The sequence below is a fragment of the Rhinatrema bivittatum genome, chromosome 6 (assembly GCF_901001135.1).
Source record: "Rhinatrema bivittatum chromosome 6, aRhiBiv1.1, whole genome shotgun sequence".
NCBI lineage: Eukaryota > Metazoa > Chordata > Amphibia > Gymnophiona > Rhinatrematidae > Rhinatrema > Rhinatrema bivittatum.
This window is the reverse complement of record NC_042620.1, coordinates 1,643,646-1,656,248: the sequence shown is the minus strand read 5'-3', so window position 1 is coordinate 1,656,248 and position 12,603 is coordinate 1,643,646. Positions and strand designations below refer to the sequence as shown.

General features: G+C 48.2%; 1 protein-coding gene across 2 annotated transcripts in view; it reads right to left on the bottom strand.

Moving 5' to 3' along the window:
* The window catches only part of STK11IP (serine/threonine kinase 11 interacting protein), a 272,418-nt gene that overhangs the window by 63,512 nt on the left and 196,303 nt on the right, over positions 1–12,603 (bottom strand). For both annotated transcript variants that reach the window (XM_029604968.1, XM_029604969.1), the window contains exon 21: positions 3,432–3,529. In XM_029604968.1, the coding sequence (XP_029460828.1) occupies positions 3,432–3,529 (98 nt within the window). The remainder of the gene's footprint in view (positions 1–3,431; positions 3,530–12,603) is intronic.

The following is a 12,603-nucleotide window of genomic DNA, read 5'->3' as shown; positions in this document are numbered from 1 at the left end:
GAAATGAAACCGAGAGCACACCTGAAAAAAACGTTTGGCTTTAGGCTTTCCTTGGGTAAGCGGGGGGCCTTATTAACTCTGAGTGACTGTTTCAGATACTCAAGATCCTCCCCAAACACAAGCCGACCCTTGAAGGGCAGCGAGCCTAACTGTAGTTTGGAGGACACGTCCTCTGCCCAGTTTCACAACCAGAGCAATCTTCTGGCCGCCACAGCCAAAGCCATAAATCTAGAGGAGGGAAGAACCAAATCATATAGAGCAGTGGTTCCCAACCCTGTCCTGGGGACCCCCCAGCCAGTCAGGTTTTAGGATATCTACAATGAATATGCATGAGAGAAAATTTGCATGCACTGCCTCATAACATGCAAATTTTCTCTCATGCATATTCATTATGGACATCCTGAAAACCTGACTGGCTGGGGGGTCCCCAGGACAAGGTTGGGAACCACTAATATAGAGCATCTACTCCATAAGCCACTGCGGCCTCGATCCGCTCAGCCCCTGCGTACTCTCCGGACTTCGGCAAGTTTTCCTGCATCTGTTGCACCCAGTGAAGGCATGCATGCTGCAGGAAACTAGGATAAATCGACGCTCTCAAACCCAAGGCCAGACGTCAAAAATCCGCTTGAGGTGCACCTCTAACTTACGATCCTGAACGTCCTTTAACGCTGCAGAACCTACCATGGGGATAGTAGTTCTCTTAGTGACTGCGGATACCGCACCATCGACCTTAGGGAGAGAAAAAAACTCCAAGTCTTTTTCAGGTAAAGGATAGAGCTTCCCCATGGTCCTACCTACTTTCAAGCCAGAATCGGGAGTCCCCCATTCAGCTTCAACAAGCTGTTACGGGAAGGATGTCAGGGGAGCTCTCATCCCATCCAGGAACAGGTCCACTCCCTCCAAATCTGTGTCCGCCTGGGGCATCTTGACCCCCAACACCTTAAAGGTCAAAGGGAGCAAGGCATCCAGTTCTTCCCTTAAAAAGGCATACCACTTTCAGGTCATCTGACCCGGGAACAGAAACCACCGGGTCGTCTCCATGACCCGCATTCCCCGGCTGCCAGATCAACCGGACCCACCGGAGCCCCCTGGTCAGGCTCATCCTGTGTCCCTGGGAGCGTCGTCAGACTCCTCATTCATCTCTCCCATGCAGCCCCCCGAAGGAGGACCTAACAACCTTCGCACAGGGTGAACTTCTTAGTCTTGCCGATTTAGCCTGATCGGAACCAGCCTCAGGCCCCCCTCGGGCTGGGCCGGTAGGGACTGGGAATGTCTAGGTACTGCAGCAGCTTGCTGTCTGGCCAAATAAGCATCGTGGAGCAAAAACACAAAGTCAGTTGAACAAGGTGTTACTGCTCCAGCCCCTCCCGGGTATGAGCCAGGAACCAGCAACAAACGGCTTTCCCTCCCTCCAGCCCCCCCTGATCATTTCCCAAGTCAGACCAGGCCGGCGACAAACACGAGGACCTTCCCCCACTCTGTCCAAAGGTGCGGGAACCGCCAACAAAAATCCAAAATGGCCACCGTTCCCGCGCCAGCCGGAAAGGAAGCAACGTCTAACCCCGAGACCCGGCTTAAAGCCAGCAACGAATCATCCGACCTGCGCCCTCCTCGCCCTCAGTGCAACCGGCACAAAGCCAGACTCTATTAAGGCGTGATTGGGCATAGCCGCACAGGCGGCAAGCGGCACCGCGGACCATGATGGAGGGCAGGAGCGTCCCGACATGGGGAGACCCAGAACCTACCTGAAAACTCCCAAAAATCAGCCCCCCTTGCCGCCAAACTAAGGACGAAGTCGCCCGCACAGCCGTGTTGTGCTCTGCTACCTTACAGAACAAAGCTCTCTCTCTCTCTTTTTTTTTTTTTTTTAATAAAACTTTAAAAAAAGAGACAAAAAGCCTATAAATAAAAAATTAAGTCTCAGGAAACAAAAGTCAGTTGGAGCCTGCAGCGGCCTCATGAAGGGGAGGGATCTGGACAACCAGATTTACACCCCCCACTGGTGCACAGACATAAGGGTACCCACCCCTGGCTCCTCCACCTCAACTGGTCAGGGTAGAACCCACTAGGACTCCTAAAATTAACGAAACCCACAGGAGGGAGGCTCAAAGGAAAAAACTGCACCAAACTGCAGAACTGCAGGTTTAGTTCCCATCTGCTGGAGACAGAGAAATACCGAGGAACTGCAGGTGGCACTGGGGTTTATGAAGCAGGGTCAGTGACACTTTCTCTGTCTCCATCTGCTGGCAGGAAAGCATAAACCCAGGAGTCTGGAGCCACCCCATACCCAGTGCTCCTGCTCCATTCCCTACAGTGTCTCCTGCTGGGTGATGGTGGGACTGCAGGAGTTGCAAGCTCCCCACACCTAGTGCTCTTGCATCATTCTTACAATGCCTCCTGCTGGGACAGGCTGGAACTGCAGGAGCTGTGAGCTCCCCTACACCCCACAGTATCTCCTGCTGGGAGAGACTGTCAGCTCCCCATTCCCCATTTCCTATAGCGCCTCCAGGTGAGACGGTGGGACTGCAGGAGTCGCGAGCTCCCCTACACCCCACAGTGTCTCCTGCTGGGAGAGACTGTCAGCTCCCCAGTCCCCATTTCCTATAGCGCCTCCAGGTGAGACGGTGGGACTGCAGGAGTGGCGAGCTCCCCCCACACCCCACAGTGTCTCCTGCTGGGAGAGACTGTCAGCTCCCCAGTCCCCATTTCCTATAGCGCCTCCAGGTGAGACGGTGGGACTGCAGGAGTGGCGAGCTCCCCCACACCCCACAGTGTCTCCTGCTGGGAGAGACTGTCAGCTCCCCAGTCCCCATTTCCTATAGCGCCTCCAGGTGAGACGGTGGGACTGCAGGAGTGGCGAGCTCCCCCACACCCCACAGTGTCTCCTGCTGGGAGAGACTGTCAGCTCCCCAGTCCCCATTTCCTATAGCGCCTCCAGGTGAGACGGTGGGACTGCAGGAGTGGCGAGCTCCCCCACACCCCACAGTGTCTCCTGCTGGGAGACTGTCAGCTCCCCAGTCCCCATTTCCTATAGCGCCTCCAGGTGAGACGGTGGGACTGCAGGAGTGGCGAGCTCCCCCACAACCAGTGCCTCTTGCTCCATTCCCTACAATGCCTCCTGCTGGGACTGCAGAAGTTGTGAGCTCCCCATACAGTCAAACATTGCTGTCAAATCCCCTACAGTGCTTCCTGCTAGGAGAGGTTGGGACAAAAAAACCACCATGATCTGAATCATGTTTGCAATATTTTTTGCTTTGTACATTCTTTACTGAGTAGCTATCATATTACAACATGAAAATGGGAAAAGGAGACTAGAGTAGGATATGTGGAAGGGGATAGATCACCGCAGGAATAGTGAGACACGACTTAGAGGGAAGGGAGGGAGGCATTGCCAAGATAGGGGAGACAATGTTCTGACTATCTTCACTAACCTTATCTCACCGGTGATTTCCAGGATGTACAGGTTTCTGTTTGATACCACTACGATGGCCAGAAACTCAGAATCCTGCCCATACTTCACCACTGGCACCTGTATCGAGAAAGACAGCATCAGCGCTTGCCAGCGTAATATCCAGAGACAGACAGACCTGAGAGCTTGTGACCAGAGACGTTTCATTTTAAATTTGTTAGCCATAATATAGACTGGTTTCTTGCTAACATTGTTCTATTATATGCTATATTTCCTCTGTTGCTGCATAATTTGAAATTTCTATCTAGCTAGTGCTTTTAGAAATTTGGCTACAGTGCATTGAAATAACTGTGTTTGTAATTAATAGAGCAAAGGACTTGTTTGTTGTGGTCTAATGTCATCAAAGAAAGCAGCTTCTGCTGGGAGACTCAGTCATCAGAGGAACCAATTTGGGAACTCAATTTGAGGGGGACACAATAGTTAAATGTATTTCAGAATCCTCAACTAATAGAAATGCTAACCAGGTGGTCAATGCAATTTTAGAAGAAAATAAGAACTTTGATATCAAGTTTATCATCTGGAGACCAATGACCTCGTTAGAAACTGTGTCTACAGAGTACAGGAAGATCGAGTGTCACATGGGACCCATGCTTTTCAATATATTTATAAATGATCTGGAAAGGAATACGACGAGTGAGATAATCAAATTTGCAGATGACACAAAATTATTCAGAGTAGTTAAATCACAAGCAGACTGTGATACATTACAGGAGGACCTTGTGAGGCTGGAAAATTGGGCATCCAAATGGCAGATGAAATTTAATGTGGACAAGTGCAAGGTGATGCATATAGGGAAAATAACCCTTGCTGTAGTTACACGGTGTTAGGTTCCATATTAGGAGCTACCACCCAGGAAAAAGATCTAGGTGTCATAGTGGATAACACATTGAAATCATCGGCTCCGTGTGCTGGAATGGATAAGTTCCTGGAGGAGAAGTCCATTACCTGCTATTAATAAAGTTGACTTAGAAAATAGTCACTGCTATTACTAACAACGGTAACATGGAATAGACTTAGTGTTTGGGTACTTGCCAGGTTCTTGTGGCCTGGATTGGCCTCTGTTGGAAACAGGATGCTGGGCTTGATGGACCCTTGGTCTGACCCAGTATGGCATGTACATACGCACTGGTGAGACATTATACCATTATACGTGTGCACCTGATGCAAAGAGCTCCCGTCTCTCAGAGACGAGTCTGATCTCTGGAGGCTGGAGTGGCAGACCTGGAGGAGCTGAGGCAGACAGGGAGGTACATTGATGAGACTTTCAGGGACAGAGTAGCCAAGTCCCAAATCCAGTCTGGCAGCCTCTGTGCTGCCTTGGATTAGAAAGGTCTTCCGGTTGTAGAGCAAAGACCTGCTCTCCAGGTGGTGCATTGTCCTCTCACACAGAGGATGAGTCTCCCAGGAGGGAAGGGTTAGGTCGGCCGTCATAGTTGGTGATTCGATTATTAGGAATGTAGATAGCTGGGTGGCTGGTGGGCGTGAGGATCGCCTGGTAACATGCCCACCTGGTGCGAAGGTGGCGGACCTCACGCGTCACCTAGATAGGATTTTAGACAGTGCTGGGGAGGAGCCGGCTGTCGTGGTACATGTGGGCACCAACGACATAGGAAAATGTGGGAGGGAGGTTCTGGAAGCCAAATTTAGGCTCTTAGGTAGGAAGCTGAAATCCAGAACTCCAGGGTAGCATTCTCTGAAATGCTCCCTGTTCCACGCGCAGGTCCCCAGAGGCAGCAGAGCTCCGGAGTCTCAATGCCTGGATGAGACGATGGTGCAAGGAAGAGGGATTCAGTTTTGTTAGGAACTGGGGAACCTTTTGGTGAAGGGGGAGTCTCTTCCGAAGGGATGGGCTCCACCTTAACCAGGGTGGAACCAGACTGCTGGCGCTACCTTTAAAAAGGAGATAGAGCAGCTTTTAAACTAGAACAAAGGGGAAAGCCGACAGTCGCTCAGCAGTGCATGGTTTGGATGGAGGAATCGTCAAAGGATACTAATGAAGCAGGAGAGTTAGGGCATCCCGACAGTGAGGTTCCAATAAAAACAAAAGTAGTCCATGTGCCTATAAATAATCACCTGAGCTAAAGATTTCCAAATTATCCCTATCAACTGAAAAGCAGGTTGTCAATACAAACAAAAAGCACACTTTTGAGATGTCTGTATGCCAATTCCAGAAGATTAAGAAGATAGGAAAAATGGTTCTTACCTGCTAATTTTTGTTCCTGTAGTACCATAGTTCAGTCCAGATTCCTGGGTTTTTGCCTTCTTAGGGAATACGAGTGAGGTTATCAAATTTGTGGATAATAAAAAATTATTCAGAGTAGTTAAATAACAAGCGGATTGTGATACATTATAGGAGGACCTTGCAAGACTGGAAGATTGGGCATCCAAATGGCAGATGAAATTTAATGTGGACAAGTGCAAGGTGTTGCATATAGGGAAAAATAACCCTTGCTGTAGTTACACAATGTTAGGTTCCATATTAGGAGCTACCACCCAAGAAAGAGATCTAGGTGTCATAGTGGATAACATTGAAATCGTTGGCTCAGTGTGCTGCGGCAGTCAAAAAAGCAAACAGAATGTTAGGAATTATTAGGAAGGGAATGGTGAATACAACGGAAAATGTCATAATGCCGCTGTATCGCTCCATGATCGCACCTTGAATACTGTGTACAATTCTGGTCGCCGCATCTCAAAAAAGATATAATTGCGATGGAGAAGGTACAGAGAAGGGCAACCAAAATGATAAAGGGGATGGAATAGCTCCCCTATGAGGAAAGGCTGAAGAGGTTAGGGCTGTTCAGCTTGGAGAAGAGACGGCTGAGGGGGGATATGATAGAGGTGTTTAAAATCATGAGAGGTCTTGAATGAGTAGATGTGAATCAGTTATTTACACTTTTGGATAATAGAAGGACTAGGGGGCACTCCATGAAGTTAGCAAGTAACACATTTAAGACTAATCGGAGAAAATTCTTTTTCACTCAACGCACAATAAAGCTCTGGAATTTGTTGCCAGAGGATGTGGTTAGTGCAGTTAGTGTAGCTGGGTTCAAAAAAGGTTTGGATAAGTTCTTGGAGGAGAAGTCCATTATCTGCTATTAATCAAGTTTACTTAGGGAATAGCCACTGCTATTAATTGCATCAGTAGCATGGGATCTTCTTAGTGTTTGGGTACTTGCCAGGTTCTTGTGGCCTGGATTGGCCACTGTTGGAAACAGGATGCTGGGCTTGATGGACCCTTGGTCTGACCCAGCATGGCATTTTCTTATGGTCTTATGTTTCCAGAAGATGAGTTTCTCAGTTTCTCAGACCCTGCTACATAATCTGGTGTGCCACCTGCAGTCCTTCAGTATTGATAAGTACCCAAGCCAAGATAGCCACAATACCAATACCGAAATAATATCCCCCTGAACGAACAGTGGGAAAGGGAAAAACTTAGAACAGATAAACTTTGCCCACACTAAAAAAAAATGCAGGAATAACAAAACCTGTGCCATTCTTCAGATAATTTCAATTTCAATAACAGATGGAGCGGACTCTCCAAATCTCCCTCCTTCAATTGGGCGGGACTCTGGGCTGATCTGTGGTATTACAGGAACGAAGATTAGCAGGTAAGAACCAGTTTTCCTTTCCCTGTATGTACCGAGATAAGTCCAGACTCCAGGGATGTACCAAAGCTTCCCTAAAAGGGTGCGACTATGAGAGTCCTGCTCAAAGTACACTCTCACCAAAACCCATGACCTCTGGGGCCTGAACATCCAAATGATGTGCGACAAAAGTGGCCAACCACTTCCAAGTAGCCGCCCTGCAAATCTCTTGTGGTGAAACTTGTTGAGACTCGGCCCCGGCGGCCACCTGGGAATGGGTAGAATGAGCCTTAATCCCTCCGGGACAGGACATCCCTGACAGATGTAAGTGGAGCCAATGGCTTCCTATTACCACCGTGCAATCGTGGCTTTTGACACCTTATGATCCTTTTTTGCACCATTCCATAGCACAAAAAGTTGATCAGACAACCAGAAGCTGAAAGTCACTTTAAGATACCGCAACAATGCGTACTTGACATCCAAGAGCCGCAACTCTCTTGCATGAGGTGCAGTAGAATCCAAATTTGGGAAAGCCAAGAGCTCCACAGACTGACATAAGTGGAATGACAATACCACCTTTGGCAGAAAGGAAGGAACTATCCTCAAGGAGACACCCCCCCCCCCCCCCCCGAATCCGAAATCCTCAAAGGATCTCCACATGACAAGGCTTGAAGCTCCAAGATCCTTCTAGCAGAAGAAATTGCCACCAAGAAACCACCTTCAAAGTGAGATCTTTCATATTAGCCCTTTTAAGAGGCTCGATCGGTGCCGCACACATACTCTTAAGGGCTAAGTTAAGGCTCCAGGAAGGGCACAACTTCTGAACCGGAAGTGCAGCTAGAGCCACTCCCTGCTCCTTACCTCGAAAACAGCCCAAAGCCACCACCTTAACTCTGAAGGAGTTAAAAGACAAACCCTTCACCAACCCTGTTTGCAAAAAGGTCAGAATATTTGCCATGGACACTCACATAAGATCAACCCTTGCTCCACACACCAGGCCTCAAAAACTCTCCATACTCTCACATATGCCAAGGAGGTGGAAGTCTTTCTAGTCTTCAGGATCTAGTTGCTGCTGGCTGAGATAATCCGCGTGCACATTGTTGGTCCCAACTATATGAGAAGCTGCTATTAATAGCAGATGCTGCTCTGCCCAGCAGATCAGCTCTCCAGGTTCCTGAACCACCGCTTGACTCTTGGTACCACCCTGGCGGTCATCGCATTGTCTGACAAGATTCTGACTGGATGGCCGCACAAGATAGGTAGAAATGCTCGCAGCACCAACCACACAGCTCTTGTCTCTAAGCAATGAATGGACCATGACACTTCCTCCACCGACCACTAGCCATGCACCAACTGAGCTTGGCAGACAGCTCCCCAACTGGAGAGACTGGCGTCGGTGGTAACCAACATCAACTCGGGAACCTCCAAGTTCACCCCGTGACACAACTGGTCCCAACCAAGCCACCATGGAAGACTGGACCTAGCTAACTCTGTGAGAGGTAGTGGAAGTTGAAATTCCTCCGACAACAGATCCCACCAGGAAAGCAACTCTGCCTGCAAGGCCTCTTATGAGCAAACACCCAAGGAACCAGCTCCAAAGTAGATGCCATAGAACCAAGAACCTGCAAGTAATCCCAAACCCTAGGCAGCTGGTTCTCCAACAGCCTGTGAACTTGTGACTGCAATTTGACAATGCACTCCGCGGTGAAAAAAAACAAACTTTCCCCATGATGGTATCAAAATGCTGCCCCAGAAACTCCAATACCTGAGAAGGGGAGAGATGACTCTTGGACAAATTCATTATCCATCCCAGGGATCGCAAGCGCTGCAGCACCAAGTCCTCTGCTTGTTTGCAATGGACCTCTGACTTTGCTTGTCCAGATATGAGTGAACCAGCATGCCCTCCTTCCTGAGAGCTGCTACCACCACCACCACTTTGATGAAAGTCCTCGGAGCCGTTGCCAGACCGAACGGAAGGGCGCAAAACTGCCTTCCAAGGATCATGAACCGGAGAAACCACTGATGGTCTGACTGGATCCCTATGTGTAAGTACGCCTTGGTCAGATCCAGGGAAGCCAAGAATTCTCCCTTGCACACTGCTGCGATGACAGAATGCAGAGTCTCCATCCGAAAATGAGGAACTTTGAGAGCCACGTTTACTTTCTTTAAGTCCAGAGTTGGGTAAAAAGTCCCCTCCTTCTTTGGAACCAGAAAATAAATGGAATAGTGTCCCACCTCCCATTCCTCTAGGGGTCCAGGAACAATGGCTCCCAGCATCTGCAGATGGTTGAAGGTTTGCTGCACCACCAGTCTCTTTTCCACTGAGGTGCAAGGGAAGCCTGAACCCCAATAGGAAAATTGGTCCTTACCTGCTAATTTTCATTCCTATAGTACCATGGATCAGTCCAGACTGCTGGGTTTTGCCTCCCTTCCAGCAGATGGAGAGTGAAAAACTTTGAGCGCGCTCTCTCTTAAGCCAGACTGCTACCTGCGTCTCTTCAGTATAAAATTATCAAAGCAGAAGAAATCGAACCGTCTGAGAATAAACCAACAATAGACAAGAAGAAATATCCCAAGTAACTATGTACATGTGAAAAAGAAAAACTGTGAAGAGGATAAAGGAGAAACCTATATCCTTCATCAGCCGGCAAGGTACCCTCTGACGAACACTGCAACAACAGGCCGAGCGGACTCCCCAGAACAAAATCCCGGGTGGGCGACTGGACTGATCCGTGGTACTAGAGGAACAGAAAATAGCAGGTAAGAACCAATTTTCCTTTCCCCTTACTTACCTGATCAGTCCAGACCCTGGGATGTACCAGAGCTTCCCTAAGTGGGGTGGGACCTGGAGAGTCCCGCTCGAATGACACCGTCTCCGAAAAGAACATCCAATCTGTAGTGCCTGGCAAAGGTGTGTAAGGACTTCCAGGTTGCTGCTCTGTAAATTTCTTGCGGTGAGAGCAACTGACATTCCTCCCAGGAAGCGACCTGAGACCGAATCGAATGCACTTTAATACCTTCTGGAACAGGCCGAGCACGACATACGTAAACAGAAGCAACAGCCTCTTTCAACCAACGGGCTACGGTCGCTTTGGATGCCTTATGCCCTCTCTTAGCGCTACACCACAGAACAAAGAGATGATCCGACAATCGGAATGGATTAGTGACCTCTAGGTAACGCAACAGGGCCGTCCTGACATCCGGCCGACTCAATTCCCTGGAGTGAGGCGCATCCCTCTCAACGTTAGGAAAGGCTGGCAGCTTCACCGATTGGTTCAAGTGAAAGGCAGAGACCACTTCGGGCAAAAAGGAGAGCACCGTCCGTAGACAAACCCCGGAATCTGAAATAGTAAAAAAGGTGCCCTGCACAAGAGGGCTGGAAGTTCAGAAACCTTCGAGCCGAACAGATTGCCACCAAAAAGACCGTCTTCAGAGTCAAATCCTTCAGGGTGGACTTCCTGAGAGGTTCAAAAGGCGAGTCACACAAAACTTTGAAGACCAAATTAAGGTCCCAAGACGGGCATACCGGGCGAATTGGAGGATTCAAATGCTTCACCCCCCCCCGTAGGAAATGAACCACATCCGGTCTTCTGTCCTGCTGGCAATAAGAAAATAATGCTCCAAGACTGCTCTCTTGTTTTTTTGGGTTTTTTTAACCCCAAACTGGTTCAGGACTGCAGGTTTTGCATCACCTCCATCCGCTGGAGATAGAGAAATACTGAAGAGATGCAGGTAGAACTCTGGCTTAAGGAGGGGCGCTCTCAATGTTTTTCTCTGTCTCCATCTGCTGGAAGGGAGGCAAAACCCAGCAGTCTGGACTGATCCGGGTACGTACAGGGAAACTTGATTTTTGGAAAAGACGAAGATTTGGTTGTTAAAGGATAACTTTTTTTTAAATTATTATTGTGCTCACATCCACTGCTGTCTAAGGTAATCTTTTAGGGTTGAGTGGATTCTCCTATTGTTTCTATTTCTATCTCTACATATAAAGGAGAGTGAGCAAGCATATGTGTGTTTTTTTACATCATTTTTATAATATTTTTAGTCTAATCTACTCTGGTATACTTATGGGAAGCAGAATATCAAATGTGACATTAAAGTGAATAATTTTTCTAGGGAATGTTGAAACTGCTTCTGCATTACCAATATCAATCTGATTTCCATGCTCTACTTTTGGAAATTGAATGATGGTATTTTCCCTTCTGTCAGCAAAACTAAACAGATCACCATAAATCTCAACTTGTTGTTTCATATATAAATAGCACACGACAGAGGAAAACTAATAATTTAAAATTAGTCATTGAAAGTGGAGAATAGTCAAAGTAAGATAAACTATTTTATATAAAAACAAAAGTGGACGATTTGGCAAATTAACAGAGAAAACAAGTGCATAGCAATGTGAAAGCAAAGAGTAAAGCTGGCACAAGAGGGCGCTGTGTGTCACACAGTGTAATGCTCACTCTTTCCTGAATAACGGAGAGTGTGTAAGGCTGGCACGAGAGGGCGCTGTGTGTCACACAGTATAATGCTCACTCTTTCCTGAATAAAGGACAGTGTGTAAGGCTGGCACGAGAAGGCGCTGTGTCACACACACATTGTAATGCTCACTCTTTCCTGAATAACTGAGTGTGTTTAAGGCTGGCACGAGAGGGCGCTGTGTGTCACACAGTGTAATGCTCACTCTTTCCTGAATAAGTGAGTGTGTGTAAGGCTGGCACAAGAGGGCGCTGTGTGTCACACAGTGTAATGCTCACTCTTTCCTGAATAACGGAGAGTGTGTAAGGCTGGCACGAGAGGGCGCTGTGTGTCACACGGTATAATGCTCACTCTTTCCTGAATAAAGGACAGTGTGTAAGGCTGGCACGAGAAGGCGCTGTGTCACACACACAGTGTAATGCTCACTCTTTCCTGAATAAGTGAGTGTGTTTAAGGCTGGCACGAGAGGGCGCTGTGTGTCACACAGTGTAATGCTCACTCTTTCCAGAATGAGGGAGTGTGAGGCTGGCACGAGAGGGCGCTGTGTGTCACAGTGTAATGCTCACTCTTTCCTGAATAAGTGAGTGTGTGTAAGGCTGGCACGAGAGGGCGCTGTGTCACACAGTGTAATGCTCACTCTTTCCTGAATAAGGGAGAGTGTGTAAGGCTGGCACGAGAAGGCGCTGTGTCACACAGTGTAATGCTCACTCTTTCCTGAATAAGTGAGTGTGTGTAAGGCTGGCACGAGAAGGCGCTCTGTCACACAGTGTAATGCTCACTCTTTCCTGAATAAGGGAGAGTGTGTAAGGCTGGCACGAGAGGGCGCTGTGTCACACAGTGTAATGCTCACACACTATCTGCCTTATACAGGAAAGAGTAAGGCTGGCACTAGAGTCCTACAATACAATATGTAATGCTGAGGTATAAGAGGCAAAAAAGAAAATTGGTTCATATCTGCTAATTTTCTTTCCTGTAGTACCACGAATCAGTCCACACTGTGAGTTTGCCTCCCTTCCAGCAGATGGAGACAGAGAAAAACTTGAAGGGCACACTCTCTTAACCCGATGTGCCACC